Below are 27085 nucleotides of genomic sequence, written 5' to 3'. Positions count from 1 at the left end.
GAACATGTCCCAGACCATCCGACCATCCACCTGCCCGAACAGTTTCTTGTTGACATGATGAGTGCATAGTTTTGTGTGGTTCTGCCAGATACGCACCCTCTCGTCTGCTTGAAATAACTGAAAACGGGACTCATCAGAGCAGGAGACCCATCTACAATCATCCAACGTCCAGTGATGATGTTTTGCCCACTTGAGACGTAGAGTCCTGTTGCATAGTGTTAGCAATGGGACTCTAGTTGGTTGGCGGTTTCCATAACCTATTGTGGCTAATGATCAACTAATGGTCTTGGTGGAGACGTTTCTGGCTCCTCCCTCATTGAAGTTGGCGGTGATTTGTGCCACTGTTGCTCTCCATTTGGCTGAAATAATGCGAGACAGACATCGACAGCCACGTTCATCTACCACCCTTCTCCACCCACAGCGCTGTTCACGATGAGATGTTATTCCCATAATGCCATATTCCCGATACACTCTTGATACTGTCAAATGGGGATAGCGTGATTTCTGTACCTCCTCCACGATAGAGTGACTCGTGCGTTGGGCACCCACTATAATCTCGCCTTCAAAGTCAGTTAACTCACAACGTTTAGTCATACTGACATCGAATTACCGTCTACATGAATGCAACAAACCTATATACCTGCCAAGTGGTGGATTTTTCTGCTAGCTAGAGGGGTGACAGTGTCATGTTGCCTAGGAACCAGGTATCCCACAAATTCTGTCCTTTCGGTGTAAATGTCAGTAGTGAGCATTTAGTGATCGTGATAGAGGCTAATCATGAGCGTAAAAGATGTTTACTACTAATATGTCACATAATATGGCATATTTTTATTTTGGTTTTTGGTAGAAGAGTATGCACATTAGCATTCATCATAATCAAAAAAACATTATCTCCTTGAAATTTAAGAGCTTATGAATTAGCATTTGCTTTCTTTGGTCTCAGCAAATTTTGGACTTCTGCTCTTATGTTTATTGCTTTTTCTTAAGATCATACAGATGAACCTACGTTTATTTTGCTTCTACAGTCATCTACACTCACTGTTCCCCTCTCCTCTCCTTTATTTTACAAAGGTTTTTATACAAAGGAATCTTCCTTTTGTTCATTTTGTTAAGGGCACTTCTTAAAATGATTAAAACAAATCACGAAAACTAACATATATTACAACAGGCAGTAACACATGCACACGTGAAGATAAACAAGTGTAGCAGTGTCTAATGGGAGACTAATTAAAGCTAATGTAAATACCAATATTATGTAGTGAAGGTAGTCACAATATGAGATAAAATTAAACGATTAAACGATGCCGTTACACTACATATCTAGTTAAATTTATGGGTAAACTGTAGTTTATCTACACCGATATTATATAGTTAACTTAAACCCATATCATATTATGCCTTGTGCATTTAGTCTTTAAATTAAGATTGGAATGTGCATTCCATTTTAATTTGTGATAATTTCAATGCATCATGGTTGTTGATATCCATTTGTCTGGTACAACAGTAATTGCTATCTTTATCATTTCATATGCTGCAATAGTTATTTTGGAATTTATGTTCTCCACTTTTTGTGAGATGATTGACAGCTTTATTTTAACTTCTTGAACTAGTTAAAGTCATTTAACTATAGAAGTTGCATAAGTTTCCTCATGTTTTTTATTCCCCCCCTCCAATTTCATGCAGTTATTCAGAGCTATATTAGAAGGATTAAGAAAAAAGTTGGGTGAATGATCTCATAATTATTCATTGCCTAATGTTAGCTAAAAGAACAACAACAACATCTTTTGAGCATGTGCACACCAAGTTTTAACTTGTTACTTGCCCGTGTAGTAGAAAGCTGCTTTTATTGAAGGTTTATTTTTCTCAATTGTTGAGTATACTGAAAATCATGAAATAAGAACGATTTCCAAATGTTAAATTCTGTTATAAACTTGGAATGTCAGCCATGAAAAATACAAAATATTTGTTACAGTTTATGGAGATATTAACGATAGCAAAAAAAAAAAAAAAATCATGTGGTTTAAAAGGCTTTGTGAGGAAATTATTTTGCTTGAAGTTGAAGAAGTGATCCCATTAACATCTGAAACTGTTCACAACACAATGAAGTCCGCACTATCATACAATGCACATCGATGACTGACCATTTTAGAAATTGCCGAATTGTTTATTGCATTTGGTTTGGTTGAGGCTATTTTGACTACGTATTTGGGTATGAGGTGAGCACACATATAAAGTTTTTTTGATGCATTCTCACTGAAGATTAAAAAAACTGCATTGAGTCCTACTTTCATATGAGTTTTTCAAGCAAGCTGTTTTGTATCCTGTATTTGTAACAAAAATTATAACAAGTGATGAGTCTTGGGAGTTTGGATATGATGCAGAGGTCTGCCTTCAAACTTCCCAATGAACTTAACATCACCAAGGCCAAAAAGAGGCATGGTAGTGTCAAAATTACATGTGAAGGTCATACTGATTTTGAAGAGGGAGTGGTGTTATAATTTGCTCTGTGAGGTGCCACTGTTAATGTAGCCTATTGTTAAGAAGTGTTAAAATGGATAGGAGACAGTCAGACAACCCAAAAATGGTTAAATGGTTAGCTCTTTACAATGGCAATGCATTGTATCACTTTCAGTTTGGCAATTTTTGACTTCCAAACTCAGTTTGGAACCATTCAACTTTTGGCTATTCCCAAAATTTAGAGGACATAAATGGAAAACAGTTTGAGTCAATTCAACAAATCCAATCAAATACAATGGACCATCTAAGAGCATTCACAAAGCGGGAGAAGAAAAAAAGGAGACTTCAAAAAACGTTTTGATCAATGGCAGTCATGATGGAAAAAGTGTAGTTGCAGGAGATAATGTTGAGGAATATTAAGAATGTTTACAATTTATCATTAAATAAAATAAATTTTTGTAACATTCAGAGAGAGAGAAAGATATGAAGCTTTAATTTGATCTGTGTCTCCCCTCCTCTCCTTTTCCACATTACAATCAAAGTTTGGAAAAGCATACCTTCCTTAACTCACCGTGACTTCTGTTTTTTTTTTTTTTTTTTATTGTATTTTTTTTACCTTGCTAGCCATAATTTTCAGCCTTTATATTATTGTCATATATTTTCAGCCCTTATATTATTGTTAAAAATGGAAAGCCAATGGTGACAAGAGAGAATATTGAAGAATTAAATAAAGGAGTAAGATTTTTTGAAGATTTTTTGAGAGAAGGATTAGTAGAATATTTGGATGTTAATGAGGAAAATGACAGTTACATTGCTTTGTACATGTCTGATATTAAAAGGTAAGTGTACTTTCTTTGTATTGTTTATAATTTTTTGAATGAGTGCAACATATGCAATTTGCCTAAATTGCAGATAGAAGTGTAGGGAAACTGGCCAACGATTTGCCCCGCACCTTATTATAGATCGTTATCCATATATATATATATATTTTTTTTTTTTTTTTTTATTATTATTATTTTTTTTTTATAACCGTAAAATTTTGCTGTTACATCTGTTTTGTGAAAAAAATTAGCATTTTTGTTTTACTAGTTTATTTACAAATCATTGAACAAAACAAATTTTTATGAGTGTAAAAAAAATACTTTTAAAGAAAATAACGAATTTTTTCAAAAATATGATGTGAAAGGAATATTTTCAAAGTAATTTTTGTAATCCAGGAGAAAAAGCACATTAAAAAAGGTTGTTTAGATGTTGCATTAGAAACATCTTACTTACCAGAAAAATAAAGGATGTTTAATGGTGTCATTGAGTTTGGATTATTAAATAGATATGTGCAGTGGTTGTCAGGTTTGTGTCAGTGCCTTAGTATTGACAGTCTCAATTTTTGTGTTAACACAGCATATATTTCTTAAAATTAATCTGCTTTTTTATTGAAAATAGTTGAACTTGTATAATTTTTTAGGTTCTAATTCCAAATCTCTGATTTATTTTGCTTTATCATGCAAAATTTTTTGCTGAAAATCAAAAATATAAAAAAAATTGTACTGCCTATAACAAAGTATATATGTATTTCATTCAGCAGACAGTTTTCAGTACAGAATATTAAGAACAAATAGAAATGCACACAACTGTCATCTCAATAAATCGGTACTTTGTTTAGTGAGTCAGCAGTTTTTATTTTTATTTTTTTTTTGCATATGGACCGACTCATTTTCAATTTTTTTTTTTTTTTTTTTTGAAATCTTGTGCTTTTTACACAAATCCCTTTTCCAATGCCAATAGTGGCTTGTCATCATTGCCTCATTCCATTTTCTTTTCTTTTTTTCCATAGTCTTGATATCTTTGATAAACCTTTCACCCTGCTCTTTACTCTGCTCTTTACTCTCTGCACCAGCTTTCTCTGAACAAACTATGAGCCCCATTAACAGACTTGTTGTCTTGAGAGTCTAGACTAGATAGACTTGTGGTCTCAAATTTACATTTACAGACTTGTAGTCTGTAAATATAAATTTGAGGAGTGTTTTCAGCTGTGTAAACAAATATTGCAAGAACAGATAAATAATAAGCTCCGAGAAATCAAATGTGAAGATATTCACATTTGATTTCTCAGAGCAAAGAACTAATTCTTATTAGTTGGTTTTATTTGATTCATTACATATTCTATAACTGTTATATGCCTTACCGAAATACCCTACCTCGTGTTTGATTTTAGATGTTGCATTAGAACAAACAAACTGGATTGTAGGATGATTTCTTTTAGCCAGAAAGTTGTTAATTAGTGGAATAAGTTACCTCTGTGGGTAGTTGAGGCTGAGACCTTGAAATTCAAGGGTCTGGATATTTACCTACATGAGGGGAGGAGAGATACACATAGGTATTTATTTCTCTCTGGTGCAGAAAAAGCCCGTGGCTTACTTATGTAATAAGTAAGCCACAGGCTTTTTAATTAATAATTATTTTTATTAAGTGCAGATTCTCTAATTGCACTTTTACAATTTTACAACAGAATTTTCTCAGAGGAATATTTTGCTTACAAGTTGGTGCCATTCTTATGTGCTAGCTTTCCTGAGGCCAGAAAAGTGCTGCACTGACCCAACAAATTACCGCCTATTGCCCAATGTTATTTAGGAAAAACATTGGCCGATATATTTTTTAAATTAGATTGAAATTAGTTGAAATTTAATAATATAATTTAATTAAGAGGCATAAAATGCCTAAATATCACAGTTATGAATTCAGTTGTAATAAATAAAATTTAATTTTAATATTAGGCATTACTTGATTTGGTAAAAAATTTACAGATAGTTGTATATGCTTTCCTTTATTTAATGCTGTAATTTGAGAAAAGCCCTTAACTTAAGGGCTTTTCTCAGTATTCTCAAAATTATTATTAGTTGGTTTTATTTGATTCTTTACATATTCTATAACTGTTATATGTCCTACTGAAATACGCCACCTCATGGGTCTTGGTATTTCAGGTTCTTGTTACATTGTCATGCAGTAAGAACCAGCTGCCTTTCTTTTGAAATTGCGTCCCCACCTGGGTTGCAATTTCAAATACCTATGCCAATATTGCAAAAAAAAAAAGCAAACAATAGCCACTCAAACTGATGTTACCGTTCCATCAAACATATCAATCTCTGACTGGGCGATGGATGTCCTCTTGCAGCAACAGTCCAATGCCCTTAAGCACTCAGACCAAGCAAGTAATATGCCTCTTATAATAACAGCGAAATCTCCTCCTCCTCCGCCAGTGATTGCTCCTACTTAATATAAGTTTGACTTCAAAAAAGATTATTCAGGACACATCAATGGATGCAGAGTACTCATCCAAACAGGATGATCCAATTCTGGAAATATTTTTGTAGAAAAACATATGGACACCGGTCGCCCTAACTTTCCAAAAAGAGACAAACCAAAGCCTGAATGCAATAAGACAGCCACGTCAGGTACAGCTTCTTCTAAATTCAAGTAATGCCGTATATTTTACAGTGGTTGCAGAGGCTTTCGTGGCAACATTGATGACATCCAGTACTTAATTAACTGCTCCTGTCCAGTTGGTCCCTGTCTGCAGGAAACCTATTTAACTCCTCAAATTTCCATTTCCATAAAAAACTACTCATTCTATTGAAGTGATCGGAATACTTCCAATTCTGCTCATGGTGGTGTAGCTATTTTGATTAACTCAAAGATCCTGACTAGCCAAATCATTCTCCAAACCCAAATTGAAGCCATTGCTGTGCATCTGCTTACTCCGATTGCTTTTACACTAGTCTGTCTGTCTCCCACCAAATCATACCCACTCTTATAAAAATCTTGAAGAACTTTTAATACAGATACCCTCCTCTGTCTGTTTGCTAGGGGATTCCAATGGCCACTACCCCTTGTGGGGATCCTCTAAATTAGATAGATAAAGCCAACTGATTGAAACTTTACTAACTAAACAAAACCTCACATTCTTAATACTGGTGCACACACCCACGTACAGTTACCTACTGGACAGACTTCTGCAGTTGACATCTTGATTTGCTCCCTGTTACTGTTTCCAGTCATTCAATGGTCTGCTGTGGATGATCCCATGGGCAGTGATCTTTTTCCAATTGTTTGTAACCTGCTCACTACACAACCACCATTATACCAACCATGCAGGAAATGGAAATTTTCTAAAGCCAACTGGGCCAAATTTCAGTCAGCAATCACTGGACAAAAAAAATTATTCAACTACAGCCCATAGATCAAGTCACTGATTATATCACATCCTGTCTTTTAGTTGCAGCTGAATACTCAATTCCATTATCAAATCCCTCGACCTGACTGCACTTAGTGCACAAAAGCGAAGAAGGAAAAAAAATAATGCATTTAATTTATTCTGTTGATCTCCAATCACAGCTAATCTAATTAGTTACAAGAAGCTAAGGGCAAAAGCACGTTTCATTCAAAGGCTAGCCAAGAAAGATTCTTGGACTCTGTTCACATCTATTATCAATAGAAACACGGACCCCAGATTAATATGGAAGAAAATTAGGCAGCTTTCTGGGAAGTTTCTAATAATACCTTCCCCAATTCTTTCCTGCAATGGGCAAGAACTCTCTGCTCCTCTAGATATAGCGAATTCCTTGGGCAAAACCTTTGGGTCTCAGATGCATCAAACGACACTATGAATTTCCAGAAAATTAAGACCACCACCAAACAGAAATCAGTGGCAGTCTTAATCACTTCCATATAATTAACCACTTCAGTACTGTGAACTTTTACAAGCCATCAGAACAACACGCAACACTGCCACTGGGCATCTATGAGAGTTTGAGGTGTAGGGTAGATGCCCTCAAGAAAATTAATATGAGGGTCCCATCAAGCTTTCAGCCTCCTTACTCAACACCAGAGCTCACTCCTGCGCATCAGGAAACACAGCGGCAATGTCCAAGGCAGAATGCGCTGGTCTCACAGGAACTAGTTATTGTTGTTGACTATTGTCAGGGAGACAGGGAATATATCGTGCAAAAAAGTATAGGTGGAACAGGATCAGGTTATGTCTGCGAGGGGCAAAAGTTTATGGCGTTGTAGAGCAGATATCATCTTTTAAAGGCATGAAAGGTGATATTGTTGTACATGTTGGCACTAATGACCTTAAGAGTAAGAGAACTGCAGATTTAATTAACAAGTACAGGTCAATGTTTAAAAAAAAGTTGAGAGCTAGGGTTGAATTTGAAAGTGTCTGCAATTCTGCCCAGATACGATAGGAGGGAGTATATGATGAGAGCCTTGTCAGTTGATTCAGCCTTGGAGCGATTGTGCGAGGCTCAAGGGGTAGTCTATTTTTTAGCGTGGTCTGTGCTTGCTAACAGGAGAGCCTGCTTCTGCAGGGATGGGATACACTTAAATAGAAAGGGTGCAAGAATATTTGCTGATGCTATTGAGGCAGTGTTAGGTGGGTTGGAAAACTGCTAGCTTGGAAGGGATTCACAGACTGAAAGATTAACAGTAGCCACAGCCAGAGGCAAAAGTGATTCTTGCACTGCTTCTTTTATAATGAGCAACAGCCTAGAGACAACTTGCTGGGGATTTCAAGAGCTGCTGGTAGTCACCATGGACCAAGTAAATACATGGGCTGTGTTAGAGTAACTAAGAGTAAGAAAAGGTGCATGTATACTTGCATCTACACTAATGGTAGAAGTATAGTAAATAAATTTGATGAATTTGAAGTGCCAATCAAGACATCAAAGGCAGATATTGTTGTGCTATCAGAGACATGGCATCACACAGATATAAGCAGCACAGAATTGGAATTTTGGGAGTACAATGTGTACAGAAAGGATAGGCTGGGTTATGCTGTTTGTTAAGAAACACATAAAATCTAAGGAAGTGCATCCATTTGACATGGGTGGATAGTGCAATGTTGAGTCAGTTTGGTGTGACATAAACGCTGGGAAAGGGGAAAATGAGAGTAGTGGTGTGTTATAGGCCTAATGACTCTGATGAGTACAATGAACAATTGTGCAGAGAAATAGGGTGGACCAGTAAATCAGAATGTCTTGTAGTGATGGGTTTTAACTTTCCTGCTATTGACTGGAACTTGTGGTTTGGTCACTCGCACGCTAGCATGACTTTTGTGGATTTATTGGAAGATTGTTTTCTACAGCAACATGTTTGAGGGGCAACCACAGGGAATAATACCCTTGATCTGATTGTCAGCAGTGACGACTCATGTATTAGTAATTTGCAGATAAAGTAACCACTAGGTAACAGTGATCACAGTCTACTGATGTGGGATTACTTAAAGATGGAACTACCATCAAGGGTTTTTGTTTTCATAAAAGTGACTACACTGGTCTCAGGCAGTTTTTGAATTCTATACAGTGGGATCAACTGATGATGTTAAAAACCCTAAATTCTAAATGGAAGGCCTTTGAGGAATTAATCTTGGAAGCTACTAGGCTTTTCATACTAACTAAGAAATACTGTTCAAGATTTAGGCCTAAATGGATGTCAGATGAACTAATGAGGCTCGTGGCAGAGAAGAAAAATGCATGGTATGCATATAAATTAGCAGGTGACACAGAAACCTATGGCAGATATAAGCTAGTCTGTAATCAAGTCAAAAGGAGGGTAGGCAAGCGAAGGCTGATTACGAGAAATCCTTGGTAAAGGATGCAAAGGAAAACAGCAAAGACTTCTTTACTTATGTAAACTCTAGAAGGACTGGGATGAATCAGATTGGTTCAATTGATTTTGGTGGTTCGACTGTTGATAATCCTGCTCAGGTAGCTGTTAAACTGAATGACTATTTTTTTATCTACGTTCACACATGAAGAATTCTGTGAGGAAGGGGAATACAGAAGTTTACTAAATTCTAACAGGTAGTTAAATGATTTTGTAATAACGGAGAGCAAAGTGGAGGAGAAATTGTTGAAGTTAAACATAAAAAAAAGGCACCTGGGGCAGATGAAATCTATCCAGTTATATTGAAGGAGACAGTGAGGGAAGTAAGTAAGGGGCGCCTCCGTAGCCAGGTGGGAAGGAGCAGCAGTGCGTAGCACACGCTTCTTGATTAGACCGTGGTTCGAGCCCGTCACCACCAAATACGGAGGATGCGGAAAGGTCAAGGGAATGACCACTGCATATTCCCGGAGCAATATGGCCTTAGTTGCTAATTTTTTTTTTTTTTTTATGAAAACCCCAAACACGAAAGGTATCAAAACCTATAGTACTTAGTACCGTGCATGGGTTGAAGAAGTATGGGGGGGGAGGGGGTTGCCGGAAACTTTGCTCTAGAGACTAAACATGGGTTTCACCACTTCAAGCCTCCAATAAGCAAAGTGGTGGTATTTCACCAGTTGATGAAAGTCATCTACCACCTACAAATGCTCCTGAAAACCAAATAACAAACAAACGAGGGAAGTAAGCAAACCCTTAGCCATAATTATGAGAGCATCCTTAGATTCAGGGGAGGTCTTCATTGACTGGTGAAGTGCAGCTATATCCACAATTCACAAAGGGGTTTCAAAGAGTGATGCAAATAATTATAGACCTGCTAGTTTAATTTCTGTTCCGAGGAAAATAATGGAATCACTGGTTAAAGAAGTGATGCAGGATCTCCTACACGAGACTGCAGTCACAGTTCAGACACAGCATGTGTTTGTTAAGGTAAAATCTCGTCTGACCAATTTGATTGGATAGTATGATGTGGTCACAAAGGAATGGGAAGCAAAAAATAATTTTGATATCATATACTTCAATTTTAAGAAAACTTTTGATACTGTTGCACATGGAAGACTGCTGTTGAAATTGGAGCGGTATAGCATTAAGGGCAAGTTGCTTCAATGGATAAAGGGATGTTTGAGTGGGAGACGGCAGAGAGTGGTAAAAACTACTGTATGTGGACTAATGTGATTAGTGGAGTCCCACAGGGTTTGGTGCTGTGCCCATTGTTGTTTTGTGTATTTATTAATGATTTTGATGAAGGTACATTAGGCTTAATGTCCAAGTTTGCAGATACAAAGGTTGGCAGGGTTGTTAATGATAGTAAAGATAGTATGCTGCTTCAGTAGGATCTAGATAAGTAAATTAGATGGGCTGAGAAATGGCAACTGAAGTGCATATGGGTAGCAGTAACCAAAGAGAAATGTGCCAGCTGTGTGGTACTACACTCGGTGAGGTGGAGAATGAAAATTACATTTGGGTAATTATGCAGTCGGATATGAAGTTTTTGAGTAGTGTAGACAGGCTGCCTGAGAAAGTCAAGAAGTTTTGTCAATGATATATAGGAAAGAATTTTGCTAGTAGAGACAAGGAAGTTATTATTATACCTTTGTATAAGGTAATGGTCAGGCCACACTGCTTTGAGTACTGCATACAGGTCTGATGGCCTCATTTTAGTAAAGATGTAGAGTTGCTAGAATGAGTCCAGAGAAGGGCAACAAGGTTTGTGAGAGGAACAAAGAGGTTCTCTTACCAGAAGAGGCTAAAATTCTGTAAGTTGCAGCATCTGGAGATTTGGCATCTTCCATGTGGTCTGATTGAGGTCACAAGGCCTTGAATGGTTTGAGCAGGCTAAATGCTGATGGTTTACTTCCACTTGCTGAGATTAAGAACCTGAGTGGGCATAGATTCAAATTGAGGAAAGACTGTTGTAGAATAGATGTGTGGAAGTTCGTCTTTAGACAGCAGGTAGTTGATTGCCGGAACAGACTTCCATCTTTTGTTGTGGAAGTTGTCAGCTTAAATAAATTTAAGGCTGAACTAAAAAACATTTGGAGTGACCGAATGGGTGAAATGGGAAGGTTTTTTTTTTTTTTTTTTTGGCTGATGCTCTATAAGCTTGCTTTCTTGCATCATATGCCTCAACTAATGCTAATTATTTCCTTGTATAAGGCAGTGGCCAAGCCACACCTTGAGTACCTCATACAGGGCTGGAGGCCTCATTTTAGGAAAGATATTGAGCTACTAGAGCGAGTACAGAGTTGTTGTTGTTATTTAGTTTTTAGGAGCATTAGCAACACTGCATATTTCCATATTGCTCTGGAAATATGCAGTGGTCATTCCCTGACCTTTCCGCATCCTCCGTATTTGGTGGTGACGGGCTCAAACCCCAGTCTAATCAAGAAGCGTGTGCTAGCACTGCTGCTCCTTCCCACCTGGCTGCAGAGGCGCCACGAGTACAGAGAAGGGCAGCAATATTAGTGAGTGGAACAACGGGTTGCTGTTACCAAGATAGGCTTAAGTGATGCACATTGCAGCATCTGGAGACTAGACATCTGTGAGGTGATCTGTTTGAGGTATATAAGGCCTTGAATGGTTTGAGACAGCTCAATGCTGATAGGATTCTTCCTCTTGCTCAGATTAATTTCCTGAGGGGACAGAACAAACTTCCGTCTCTCGTTGTTGGAAGCTGATCGCTTAAATAAATTCAAGGAAGGACTTTTAGAGCGATTGGATTGGTGAAATGGGAATTTTTTTTTTTTTTTTTTTTTTTGGCTGATGTTGTATAAGTTGATATTGTACAACTTATACAACATAAGCTGTATGTTGTATAAGTTGTATTGCTTTCTTGCATCATATGCTAATACTAATGTCCATTATATCATAGTCATTTCAAGTAGATGGCCTGGGAGCTCAAATCTCTCACATTGTAAGTATGTTGTTACCAAACGGTTTCTGAAACTGGTGTCAATGGTTAGCCCAAAGCCACCTAAGTGGTATGCCCCTGGACTTTTTACAACATTTATATTGACAGGTCATGGCTCCCTAAAGGCGAAACTAACCTCCTTAAGGCTGTTTGATGACCCAAACTGCACCTGTGGCGAAAGACTATATGAATGTATAATATGTGACATCCCCAGAACAATGCTAATAGCACAGATTGCCCCCCCTTCCCAGGGGAGAAGAACATCTGTTCATCATAGAAGAGGAAACTTGTAAAGCTTTTACATCTTTCACACAGGAAGTATTCGAAATGTGCAGAACAATCCAATGAATGGCAATTCAGCCCCCAGCAATTAAACAATAATCAATAGTTAAAATTGCCCAAGTTTCCCACCACGCCCAGATGATGACTTAAAAACTGTTAGGATAGCAGTATTCTGCACCCTGACAGAAACCTGACATGACAAAACTCCCCAGGACTATCCTGCCATGTGTAGGAACCTGGAGGCCCCACACCAAATAAGTAACCATGTAGGGTAGGGAGATGTACAGGCAGCCAGGGAAGCAGATTAGTTGTTGCAGATTAGTCACCAATAACTAGTAGTTGTTGGTGACTCTATTGTCAGGGAAACGGGGAACATGCTTTGTAAAAAGGATAGGTGGAACAGGACCAGGGTATGTCTGCCAGGGGCAAAGGTTGATGACGTTGTAGAGCGAATATCATCTTTTAAGGGCACAAAAGGTGATATAGTTGTACACGTTGGCATTAATGATATTAAGAGTAGGAGACCGGCAGAATTACTTAACAAGTACAGGTCACTGTTGAACAAAAGCCGAGAATTAGGGTTGAATTTGAAAGTGTCTGCAATTCTGCCCAGACACGATAGGAGGGAGTATATGATGAGAGCCTTGTTGATCAATTCGGCCCTGGAGGGATTGTGCAAGGCTCAAGGGGTAGAATTTTTTTCAGCCTGGACTGTACTTGTTAACAGGAGAGATTGCTTCTACAAGGATGGGATACACTTAAATAGAAAGGGTGCAAGAATATTTGCTGATGCTATCGAGGCAGGGTTAGGTGGGTCGGAAAACTGCTAGCTTGGGGGGAGACAAAGACTAATAGATTGACAGTAGCCACTGGCAGAGGTGAAAGGGATTCTTGCACTGCTTCTATTAGAATGAGCAGAAGCCTGAAAAACAAGATGCATGATATTTCAGAGACTGCTCGGAGCCATTGCGGTACAAGTAAACACATGGGTTGTGTTAGGGTAGCTAAGAATAGAAACAGGTGCCAGGTATACTTGCGTGTACACCAATGCTAGGAGTTTAGTAAATAAATTTGATGAATTTGAGGTATTGCTCAAAACATCAAAGGCAGATATTGTTGGGATATCAGAGACGTGGTGTCCCACAGATATAAGGGATGCAGAACTGCAATTTGGGGAGTACAATGTCTACAGAAAAGATAGACAGGATAGGAAGGGGGGAGGGGTTATGCTATTAGTTAAGAAACACATAAAAACCAAGGAAGTGAAGCCAGTCGACATCGCTGGACAGTGCAGTGTTGAGTCAGTTTGGTGTGACATAAGCATTGGGAGATCAAAATTGAGAGTAGGAGTGTGCTATAGGCCTAATGACACTGATGAGTATAATAAGAAACTGTACAGGGAAATAGAGTGGGCCAGTAAATCAGAGAGTCTTATAATGGGAGATTTTAATTTCCCAGATATTGACTGGAATTTGGGGGCTGGTCACTCACACACTAGCAGGGCTTTAGTGGATTTATTGGATGATTGTTTTCTACATCAGCATGTTTGGGAGGCAACTAGAGGGAGTAATACTCTTGATTTGATTATCAGCAGTGATTCTTCATGCATTAAGAATCTGCAGATAAATGAACCACTAGGTGGCAGTGATCACAGTGTGCTGAAGTGGGTTTTACTCAAAGAGGTAACTACCATTAGGGGTAAAGGGAAGGGTTATTGCTTCCGTAAAGGCGACTACGATGGACTGAGACAGTATTTAAATTCTATACAGTGGGACCAACTGATGATGTTACCAACAGCAAATTCAAAATGGGAAGCATTCAAAGAATTAATCTTGGCAGCTACTAGGCTTTACATACCAACTAAGAAATATTGTTCAAGGTTTAGGCCAAAATGGATGTCAGATGAACTAATGAGGCATATGGCAGAGAAGAAAAATGCATGGGATACTTACAAATTAACACATGACACAGAAGCCTATGATAGATACAAGTTGATATGCAACCAAGTTACAAAGGAGGTTAGGCAGGCGAAGGCAGATTACGAGAAAGCCTTGGCAAGGGATGCAAAGAAAAACAGCAAAGAGTTCTTTACTTATGTAAACTCTAGAAGGAAGGGGATGAATCAGATTGGTCCACTTAATATTGATGGGTCAACTGTTGATGACCCTGCTCTGGTAGCTAACAAACTAAATGAATATTTTGCATCGACATTCACACATGAGGAGTTATTCAGCGAGGGGAATGCCAGGGGTGTGTTCAACTCTAGCAGTAAGCTACAGAATCTTGAAATAACTGGGAGTAAAGTGGAGGAGAAACTGTTGAAGATAAACACAAGAAAGGCACCTGGGGTGGATGGGATCTATCCAGTTATATTAAAGGAGGCAGCAAAGGAAGTAAGCAAACCCTTAGCCATAATTATGAGAGCTTCCTTGGACTCAGGGGAGGTACCCATAGACTGGAAATGTGCAAATGTGACCCCAATTCACAAAGGAGGATCAAAGGCTGACACAAGTAATTATAGACCTGTGAGCTTAACTTCTGTTCCAGGAAAATTAATGGAGGCACTGGTTAAAGAAGCACTTCAGGATCATTTAGACAAGACTGCAGTTATAGCTCGGACACAGCATGGTTTTGTTAAGGGGAAGTCTTGCCTGACCAATTTGATTGGATATTATGATGCAGTCACAAAAGAACTGGATGCAGGGAATAGCTTTGGTATTATATACTTGGATCTTAGAAAGGCTTTTGATACTGTTGCACATGGAAGACTGCTACACAAATTGGAGCAGTGTGACATTGGAGGCAAATTGCGGCTATGGATAAAGGGGTGGTTGAGGGGGAGAAGACAGAGAGTGGTAATCAATGGACACTGCTCATCGTGGACTAATGTTATTAGTGGAGTCCCTCAGGGCTCAGTGTTGGGTCCATTATTGTTTTCTGTATTTATAAATGATATTGATGATGGTATATCGAGCTTAATGTCCAAGTTTGCAGACGATACAAAGGTTGGTAGGGTTGTCAAGGACACTACTGACACTATGCTGCTGCAACAGGATCTGGAAAGGTTGAGCAGATGGGCTGAGAGGTGGCAAATGAAGTTTAACATTGACAAATGTAAAGTACTACACATGGGAAACAGCAACCCCAGAGCAACGTATCAACTCTGTGGTACTACACTGACAGTGGTAGAGAATGAAAGGGACTTGGGGGTGGTTGTGCAGGCAGATATGAAGTTCTCTGAGCAGTGCAGACTGGCTGCAAGAGTAGCTCATGGAGTATTGTCAATGATATACAGGAATTTTTCCAGCAGGGATAAGGAGGTGATTATTCCCTTGTATAAGGCAATGGTCAGACCACACCTAGAGTACTGTATACAGGTCTGGAGGCCTCATTTCAAGAAGGATGTAGAGCTGCTGGAACGAGTACAGAGAAGGGCAACAAGATTAGTGAAGGGAACAAAGGGGTGCTCTTACGAAGAAAGGCTTAAGTTTTGCAAATTACAGTGTCTGGAGACTAGGCACCAGCGAGGTGATCTGATAGAGGTGTATAAAGCCTTGAATGGTTTGAGCATGCTCAGTGCTGATGGGATTCTTCCTCTAGCTCAGAATAATCACCTGAGAGGGCATAAATTCAAATTGAGGAAAGACAGATGTAGGATAGATGTGCGGAAATTTGCCTTTAGCCAGCGGGTGGTTGGTTGGTGGAATAGACTTCCATCCCTTGTAGTGGAGGTTGATAGCCTAAATAAGTTTAAGGCTCAACTGGACAGGTATTTTGAACGAACAGAGGGGTGAAGTGGAAGTGGGTTTTTTTTTTTTTTTTTTGGCTGATGCTTCCTAAGCTTGCTTTCTTGCATCAAATGCCTCTACTAATGCTAATGCTAATGCTAATTAGCTGAAAAATATCAGTAAGCTAGTAGCAAAGGGATGCAATGTAGAATGAAAGAAGATAGAATGAATAGGCTGGGCACTAATTGAACTAGGAATTATGGTAAAAGGGAATAAATGGCAGTTTTGGTTAAAGAAAGAGTGACTTATCATGAGAGAAAGAGAGGGTGAATGGGAATGAGTGGAAGAGCAAATGTAATTGGCCGAAAGAATACAAAGTTTAAAATAACTTATATCACTTTATATATACTGTACTAACAAACATTTACTAACCACATAAACACTGTCGACCGGGCTAGCCGGGTGGTTAAAGTGCCTGCCTGGCAACCCAAAGGTCGCGGGTTCGAATCCTGCCTCGGGCTTGGATCAAAGTACTGCAAAAACCTTGGGAGGTGCATTATGGCCACAGAAACCGATGCGCCAATAACTACGAAAAAAAAAAAAAAAAAAAAAAGACATAAACACTATCACTGCATTCTCCCCTGGCCTGCAAAACAAAAAACTTGCAGCTAGGCCTGCACAACAACTTAAGAATAACAGTGAGTTGAGGTGCCCAGAGAGTGCAGTGCAGAAAATAAGAGTCGAATAAATGAGATGAGAGCTAGAAGTGTAAGCGTGTGAGAAAAAGAACACAAACCATAAATGCTACAGTTAAGTACACTAACCCTAGTTTTAATTAGTATATAAATTTACACTACACATCATTGCATCCCTTCCTGGTGTGTGAGAAAAAGATGAATGAGTTGAGTGAGATAAAAAAAAATATATATATATATATATAAAAACCTTGGGGGAAAAAATTATAAAATAAGAAAAAAGTATTTAAAAAAAAAAAAAAATACAAGTAGAGTGAGAATGCAGATTATGAATGAAGTAAATGTGTGTCTCTCCCATTGACATTCATACCGGATCCGACACTGCTTGGACATGACACCGACGAAGACATTCTGCGGCTTTGCTGCCAACACGCCTTGGCGATCTGAACTGAGTACTCTAACCCAGTTCCCTTTAAAACCCCAGGCAGGGGAGGGAGGAGATGGGTCGCTGTCTCCTCTCCTCCCTGCCTATCCCCATACTTCGCCTGGTGGGGCCCGTCTCCACTGACCTCTTTTGGGATGCCTACTCTATCGTTTTTATTCTTCTATCTGCTTTCCCCCCAGTCTTCAGTCTCGCCCCTCTGAGTACACCCCTTAACAATGAACCAACTGAGTACACCCCTTAACAATGCCACCAAATTCTAATCAATGTCTAAATTCTACCAGTTTCATGTAAATCTCTAAGACAACTAACAGTATTATTTTTCATCTAGTGTATAGCCTCACACGTCTAAATTTAATAACATAAAACTTTTGCCCGACCTGTTAGGCCTTTAACACATCTCTTTAGCGTTCAACCCAAACCAGCGATTTCCTAACAGCAATCCCATGAAGCATTAATGTCAAACGTGTAAATATTTATTTATTTATTTTTTTAAGTTCCTAGCCACTGAAATCCCAGGAAACTAGGTGGCAGGACCTGCAAAAGCAATTTGTTGTGATACTGGATACACCTGGCTAGCCTCCACATGGCGAGGTATGGGCAACACTAGGGGCCTGGCGGCTAATAAGCTGGACAAACAATGGGCATAACATATCACACTGCACAGACATGGCCCACACACTTTCAAGTCTCTGGCTTGACAGTGTATTTTCCTCGATACAGCGAAACACACGCAGAGATGGGAGAAATCCCAGGGTGCCATCTGACATGAACATACCTTATACCTTGTATGTTGTTTTTATTGATAAGTTGTATTACTGTTTGTATTACATCATGTAGACTTCATAAACTTTCATATGGAGAAATCAATTGCATTAATGTAAACAAGTGATACAAGACAAGCAGTGTGAATCATCTGTATATGTCTCATGGCTAGAAGTGACTTTTTTAAACTTGGACCTTATGAGACATGATGTATGTCTCAAAAAATATTGTATAAAAAATTTTTTGATTTTTATCATATTACTGGTTGAATACACTGGATCAGCATCATAATAACAAAAAAAAAATGAAAAAAAAGTGTCCCTATATATCAGTTTTTTTTTTTTTTTAATATATTTTTTTAACATTGCAGTGGTTAATGTGTAAATGGAGTATTAAAAAAATTACCTTGTACGCTTGCATATGATGAACTCCTTTAAAAATTTATCCACACAGATTAATATCCTACCTCTGGCAAGATTCATCTTCCATAGGATGGAAGTACCCTCGACAGCAGAAATTCTCACTCAACCATCTAACTGATACAGAATCCTATGAAGGGTTCTGTTATGTGCCTTATCATTTTTTTCAGGAGAAAGATGTGAAGATGATTCAAGTCACCCCAGAGGATGTTCCCATACAATATACCAAACATCTTTTGAGAACTGTGTCGACTGCGAACTGATATATAAGAATAAAACATACTTGCACAGTCATCCTGCATTAAATCCACCTTTGTCTAGCATGCTACATGGATTCGGGGAGTGCAGCCTTGAACCTGGGAATGAAGATCTAATGTAATGTTAAAAGGAAAGGTGGCAACCAGGTCCCCATGACAGTATGACTTTGAATATTGCAGCATAAATTATGCAGTTCCAACCTATATTTCTGGAAATATTTCTTTCTCTTCATATTAATTAAATTATTATAAAGTACTTTTATTTTAATATTAAGTATTATTAGTAAGTAGAAATTTAGTAATAGTATTCGCCATATAGTGCAAGAAAGCCACAGACTTTTGCTGCACTGACTAAAAAAAAAAAAAAAAAAAAACCAAGTAGATAAGGAAATACAAATTATATGCTTTCCTCTCCATACAAGTAACTATTCAGTTGACCTTTGAATTTATTCAAACTGTCAACCTCAACTACCTGTGAGGGATACTTGTTCCAGCAATCAATGACTTGCTGGTTAAAATAAAACTTCCTACAATCTAATGTAAACCTCACCCCTGTAATTTGAATTTACGACTCCTAGATCTGGAATTCTTTATAACAGTGAGAATTCCACTTTCACTCATTTTACTAATCCCACTCAGAACCTTATGAACCTCAATCAGGGATCCCAGAAGTGCCTAGTTGCCAAGCTTTGTCGTTACATAATCAGAATCTTTCCTCATTTAGTCATCCGTCTGCTGATCTCACCATTCCTGTTGCCTGTCGTTGGATCCTTTCAAGAAGCTCAATGTCTTTTTTCAGCTCCCTATTTCTACAGGATAATATGTGATAAATCATCAGTAGGACACCATGGGCTTACTATTTACTGCCTATTTACACTATTCTGAAAACTTCATATCTGTCTATATTGTAACCACCCACTTTCCTCCTCTGCTGTTTTTAATGCAAACTCACCAAGTGTACAATTTATTTGTAGGTGGCTGTTTCTCAAATAGCACCTTGCATTTACAGCATTAAAATATAGCTTCTCTGACCATCTTTAAAGTCTCTTCAGGTCATCCTGAAGAAGAACTGCTTGGCACTGATCATTAGCGACTCTATCAATCTTTGTCATCTGCATACGTTGACATCATGCCTTTCCCTTTGTTGATGTCTTTTATGAAAATAAGAAACAATAGTGGTCCAAGAACCAATCTTTGAGGGACCTGACTTTACACCAATCTGAATGATATCCATTAATCACAACTCTCTGCCTTCTGCCCTGAAGTCAACCAGCAATCCATGTTAGAATCTTACAAGTAATCCCAACCTGTTCGAGCTTATATAGTCACCTCCCACCAGGGACCAAGTCAAATGCTTTGCTAAAATCAAAATAAACTATGTCAAAATTGTTCCTTAAATCCAGCCCATAAGTAACTGTGTGAAAATAGCCTACTAAGTTAGTTAAACATGATTTTCCCTTCACAAAGCCATGTCATGTGTCCTTCAGAATACCATATCTATCTAAATATCCCTGGATTTTTTCTACCACTGAAGTCAGACTAACCGGTCTGTAGTTACCAACTTAACTCCTAGAACTGCTTTTATGTATTGGTGATACATTGGCATTTCTCCAGTCCATAGGAATCACTTCTGAGTCTAAAGTTTGCCCTCATAATTAACCTCAATGGTTCAGTAACACTCTCGGGTGGTCTCCCTCAACATTGCAGGGTATATGTCATCAACTCCAGAAGCCTCACTTACATTTATGTTCAAAGGTTTTTCTAATAAACAATCATCTGTAATTATGACATCACTAATTTCATATAGCTCAGCCTCAGTCGCACAGCCTCTCTCTCTCTCTCTCTCAACACGAAGGGTCTTTTGTCAGTAAAAACCAGTGCAAAATACTTATTCAATTCATTCACAGCATCAGCTGGATTATCTGAGATTTTTCCCACACCACGTGCACAAGGGACTGATCAAATTAGCTTTCTTCTTCATTGTACAGGTAACCCTCGTATAACACGGTTGTTTGGTTCCTACAAAATCTTGTGTAATGCAAAACCGTGTTATACAGGACTAAGAACCAGTACAAAAAGGGGATTAGGTTTCAGAAGCTAACAAAAATACATTTTTTTTATAATATATATAACTATTGGAAACTTAATTTTTATAGTAGTAATAACTTAATATTTTAACTTTATTTTTATAATAGTAGTAACTTAAATAGTAATAAGTGATCAAACGTCTTACCTTACAAACTGTGATACTTATATGTCAGATAATGTATGTCCATTTAAATTTCTTCCTCTTCATCACTGCTAAGCACAATCTCTTCTGCAGCATCTATATTTCGTGTACCTTCTGCTCTCTTTAAAAGTCACAAACTGCACTCTTCGAAGTCAGAATTTTTTATGGTCTCAAACAAGCACAAGTTCAATAGCACAGAATCTAACCCAGGGATCTCCCAACAAAATACAGTGGATCCCCCGCTTTAAATGATACGTGAAAATCAGATAAAAATAAATAAATTTACACTTGCGTACATAGCTTAATTAATATGTACATACTAATTGATATTTCTGTTCACTGACTTTTTTTTTTTTTTTTTTTTTTTTTCGGTTGTAAAATTTAAAATAGTAAAATGATAAGCAATTAATAACAAAGAACGCGGCACACAAGTTGCAACAAATATGATACGCACAAGTGAGATATGGAGTAATGAGTTTCTGAAAATTTATTTATATTTTTTATATGATTGAATATTTCATGGAGGGGGAAACACATTTCACCATAATAATATGAAAACCCACAGAATTCCAGCTATCGGTACTATAGCAAATGCAAGATCAGTTTACTACCCGTTTATAATTGATTACACTAACAGAAAATACCAATAAACCGAAACTGCAAATTGTTTTTATTGTTTTATGGTAGTGATCTCCAGAAATGCGCCTTAGAAAAATATCATGAAGGCGATAAAGACTAGCAAGTCAACAGTGGGGATTCACAAAAAGGAATGGAAACATTGAAAATTACATCTAACGTAATAGCAGGGTTTTTCCAATACAAAAGCTCAAAAATACTGTGTTATGCGAGATTTCCTGGAATTCTCAAACCATGTCATATAAGTACCTTGTTGTGTGAGGATTGCTGCAATTTGTCAATCATGTTAGAGCGAAACCATGTTGTAGAAGTACCGTGTTATACAGGGGTTGCCTGTATTCACATACATGAAAAATTCCTTGTCCTCATTCTTTGCTCTCTTAACCAATGCTTTCTCATATGTAGCCTTGGCCTCCCCAATCTTATTTGTGGTACTATTACAGATCAACTTGTACCTGTTATGGGTTTCAGTACTTTTCATTGCTTTGTAACTACCCCATGCTATCTTTTTCTGCTCTACTTGACTGGCCAGCTCTGCAGTCATCCATTTCGGCATTCTCCTCCTCCTCCTGCTGCAATATTTTCTTAAAGATATGTATGCATTCGTGGCTTCTGTGCTTTCTACTTTAAAAGTATTCCATAATTCAAATGTATTTGCCATCCCTCGGCAATCCACCCAATTCACTGATGCCATAAGCCCCCTCTTCTGAAGTTAAAACCCTTGCATTTACCTTTTTTCTTCATCTTGCAACTGACGATTGCATGCTCACTTTCTGAAAATTGTTCTTGTACTTGAAGACCTGTGATGTCATCTGATTCTCCTGTAATGATGAGGTCAAGAATATTCTCACCCCTAGTACTTTTTTTCTTTAACACGCTGGTACAAATAATAATCATCTAGCTTATTTAAAAAAGATTTTCCTTATGGTGAGTGTCCCTCCCGCTTATTCCAATCAAACTGAGGCCAATTAAGGTCATCCATAATAGGACATTCATGCTTGCTTGCTCATTCCATCTGCATGTAATGACTCTCATCCTATCCTTCAAAATCTTCTGAACAATGAGATTGGGATTACTCCCACTCTCATTGTTCCTTTGCTTCTGACTAACTCACACCATACAGATTCTATGCTGACAGACGTAACTTCAGACTCAGCAACTACTCTTTTCGTGTTCAGGCTCCTTTTGATAAGAAGCATGATCCACCTGCGAACCTTTCTATCTTTCCTAAATATATTATACATACTGTAGTTATGACTGTTGTTATTATTTTGGTTTTTAGGAGCATTAGCAACTAAGGCCATATTGCTTCGGGGATATGCGGTGGTCATTCCCTGACCTTTCCGCATCCTCCATATTTGGTGGTCACGGGCTCGAACCCTGGCCTAATCAAGAAGCGTGTGCTACGCACTGCCGCTCCTGCCCACCTGGCTACGGAGGTGCCTACTGTAGTGGAACTCGCCATTACCAATTTCCAGGCATTACCACGTTTCTGTTATTACATCATTATTTGTCCTAACCAGGAGTTTAATTTCAGCCATGTTATTGACAACACTCCTGACATTACTATAGACACAGTTGAGACTAAGTAATCTTCTATAGTTTACTATCCTGATGCACCCCTTAATTTATTTAGGTTTTTTCATCTAACCCCTAATTTGAAACACTGCTACTCTCAGAACATCATATTAGCATTGGCTGTTGTTGCAACAAACAAGAATTCATAAGGTGAGTGCAAGCATTTCTTTGACCCATATCATCAGATAAATGTAGATCTAAATTAACCCCCCCCACCTCGACTAGCAGTTTCTCTGAACACTTAGGATATCCTCAATGATATTGGTAAAAATCCTTGCACCATCTTTTTTCAAATGAATACCACTCTACAAAATAGATTTCTTCTAACTACAAATGTGGGACACACTGATAAAAAATTTCCCTCTAGAGCCTTGCAGATTTCCTCAAGTCTTTAGTTAATCTATAAGGCTTTCAGTATATAATTCCTCGTATTGTGTCTTGGAAGAATTGCAGAGACACATACACATTCTGACCTAACTTGTGGCATGTTTTCAATATACTCCTATATTTATCCAACAGATAGTCAAGTCGTGTATGTTTAATATCATTAGTCCCCCACATGAATAATAATTCTCTCTTTACGTCCCTTAAAATCTGACAATCTGTTGGTAACATCATCAATTCTTGCTCCTGGCAAAGGCACCTCCATAGCCAGGTGGAAAGGAGCAGCAGTGCATAGCACACGCTTCTTGATTAGACCAGGGTTCGAGCCCGTCACCACCAAATATGGAGGAGGCGGAAAGGTCAGGGAATGACCGCCGCATATCCCGGAGCAATATGGCCATAGTTGCTAATGCTCTTAAAAACCAAACAACAAACAAACAAGCTCCTGGCAAATGCACTGTGGTTCTGGACCACCTATCTTTTTACAAAAAATGTTACCCGTAGTCTCCCAATAAAACTACATCACCTTCGACTAGAGCAGTCTATACTTGACTATAATTTTCTGTGCCCTGGATTAGGGGTACTTCATGTGGATTAGGGGTACTTCATGTGGCAGGTCAAGAGATACTTGAGATCCTGACGAGCTTCCAGTTAAATTTGTTTCTAGGACAAGCACTTGTTTTTTCAGTGACTCATATTCTTCTCGTAAGCACTAACTGTAATTTGAAATAGGTTGCAAAGAAAAGAATTGCCAGATGAGCTAGGTCTGTCTATTAGACCAACCTCAGAATACATGTCACAGACTATGCAAATGACGAGGTCACAACTTGCACCAGAAATGCTAGTTGGCATTTCTGTTTGAGTGCCAATGTCCCTGGACTTTGTATTGTAAGTGGATCTTGTAGCAATCATAATATAAGTAAAATTTGGACTTTAGAAAGATTACAAAAATTTAAATATAAAATATATTACAGAATTTATGTTAACAAAATATTATATTAAAGAAATTAAACTTTTGAGAAAACTTAAATCACTAAAGAAGTTAAATGCTAACCAATGTGAAAGTTATGAAATTTCTGCCAAAGTATCAATAACAAATTCTATCTGAATATTAAGCTATAGCTTTCCAAATACTTTACAAATTTAAACTTACAATATACTATGAATTTAAATTAATGGAGTATTACAGAAGCTATAAAAAAACTTTTATAATTTCTGTAATACTTTGGCAAAACTTTTAACCGCTAGTGAAATTAAACTTAAACTACCCAATGAAAGTTATGAAGTTCCCGCCCAAATGTCAGTAACAAAACTATTGTTAGTTGATAAATGTCTTTTCAGTTTATTTAATTAATTGAGTACATGACAAACCTTACTATACCTGTCTTGATTTCTGTATTTTATTTTATCATCCTTCTGGCATATCACACCCATGTGCACACACGGAAACATGGACAACAAATGAAGTGGATTTTTTATAATATATATACATATTGCAATTCATTTAAGCCCAATATGTATGTATATATATAATCATGCCTGTTACTGACTCTAGCATATATTTTGAGCAGAAAAAGAAATTCTTAAGTGTTTTTATAAAGTGTAAAACTGGAGTTTACTACCATATTTGTTCATTTCTGCTTGACACACACACACACACACACACACACACATCAAAGGGATTTTCATCCATTTGAATTAAAAACCACAAGGAACCACTTTTGTTGAGATTGCTGGTTGCAAAACTAGAATTTTTCAGCAAACATATTAATGTTCAAATTTTTGAATCGCAACACTCTGCTGATAAGTTACTGGCAGACCGCATTATTAATAATAACAGTGCTTTGTCAGTAATCTAAAATTCTCTTTTAGATTACTTTCTTAAAATTTTCCTGATAATCTTGACCATTTAGAATGAAAAGTTTTTTCACTGGATATGAGGTTTTCTATTTTTAACACTATATTCAGAACCTCAAAGTTTCATTTTTCTTAAATTAATTGAGTATTCTTAAAATTTATAGTGATACTACCCATCTAGAAATTGAGCCTTTTACTCTGCTGGGAGTGTGTGCTGGTCTTATTCCATATCCTCATCATAATCAGTCACCAAGAAATACTTATCAGTGTGCTATGGGAAAGCAAGCAATGGGTGAGTAGATCAAAAGTTACATAGATAGGCAACTTTTATTACTTCAATTCAGCATTTCATCAGAGTTTAATAATTCTGACATCAGTATCAGGAATCAGTATACTCTCTGATTTTCACTAAAATGATACTAATATTAATGTAGTATTCATTACAGTAAAATTTAGAAAATATAATTTGTTAGTACTTTACATTGAAAATTTTCATCATTGTTGAAATCTGTTATATCTGTTAAGTCCTACACTTGTCATTTTGACATTAAAATTGGTTCTTCTAGACAAGGAATTCTTAACCTGGTGCTCGCGAGCACCATTGTGCTCTTTAAAAAATAAATTTTGCTCAGACCGATCCTAAAATGGGTGCTTGCGAGTACCTTCATTTAAGCTAAAAAAATTTATATATAAACCTTTGTATTTAAAAAAGGTGCTTTCTATTTCTCAACTTTCTGGATATTCTACAAAAATCGTTGCTAATCTTCATTAGAAAATCCTTTTTTTCACCTGATGCCTCAAATTCTATGAAATAACATAGGATCATATAATAATGTTGTAGAATTCAGTAGTCTACAGTGCACACAGAACTTGAACAACAGAAAACATGCAAGCAACTACCACATAGATTTACCTTCATCCTATGAAGAACCTCTGTAAATGCAATTATTTATCAAGCCTACATAATAATAAAAAATGTAATTTTCTGTAAGAGATACTCTCCAACCTTCTTGAAAAGAAAAGCAAAAATGGCTTTATAAGTTGTTTTGCCTCCACTGCATTCATGACATATGATGCAAACTTGATAGTTAAAATGTACTCATATCGATGTTTCTCTTGGAAATATTCAATTTAGTAAGAAAAATTTTACAAAATACTTTTTGGAGAGTATAATCATTGTTGCCATAGTGTTCCTACAGACCAAGGGTACTGCCTCATGCAATTCTCGGTTTCTGGTTTAATGGTTTTAACAGGTTTGAACAGGTTTCTGCTGGGTTTCTCTCAGTTGTGCTGCTGCAATAGGTACCGTATATGTATAAAGCTGACTTTAAAGGTGATGAAAGTGTTATAGTAAGAAATCTTTTGATTTTATGTGCAAATGCGTAAATGTATTTTCTTTTAACGGATTTAACTAAAGTTACTGAACCAAAAAATAAACCAAAATGAACACGATGAAGAAAAAAATGATGCATTAACTTTGCAGTTGTCTGATTTAGACCTACATATTTCTAATGCAAAGAAACAAAAAATTAAAAAGTATTGCATTTCAGTTTTCTGAATATGATTATTTGGTAATAGTAGTGGAGCTGGTGTAATTTGCTTATTATGTCAGGCATGTTTGATTGGCTATTGGAAGTCAAATTGTGAAAGAGATTACCAAACATGCCATAGGAATTTTCATGACGCTTTTCCCAAAGTTAGTGATATTAGAAAAGCTAAACTTGAAGAAG

General features: G+C 37.4%; 1 protein-coding gene across 2 annotated transcripts in view; it reads left to right on the top strand.

Moving 5' to 3' along the window:
* The window catches only part of Polr3B (RNA polymerase III subunit RpIII128), a 527342-nt gene that overhangs the window by 281247 nt on the left and 219010 nt on the right, over positions 1-27085 (top strand). For both annotated transcript variants that reach the window (XM_090375599.1, XM_090375592.1), the window contains 2 exons: positions 3123-3296; positions 25520-25647. In XM_090375599.1, coding sequence (XP_090231725.1) covers positions 3123-3296; positions 25520-25647 — 302 coding nt within the window. The remainder of the gene's footprint in view (positions 1-3122; positions 3297-25519; positions 25648-27085) is intronic.

The sequence above is a fragment of the Mastigoproctus giganteus genome, chromosome 1 (genome assembly GCF_048544385.1).
Source record: "Mastigoproctus giganteus isolate SK-2022 chromosome 1, ASM4854438v1, whole genome shotgun sequence".
NCBI classification, from domain to species: Eukaryota; Metazoa; Arthropoda; class Arachnida; order Uropygi; family Thelyphonidae; genus Mastigoproctus; species Mastigoproctus giganteus.
Note: the sequence above shows the minus strand (reverse complement) of the source record. Positions and strands in the feature narration are given on the sequence as shown.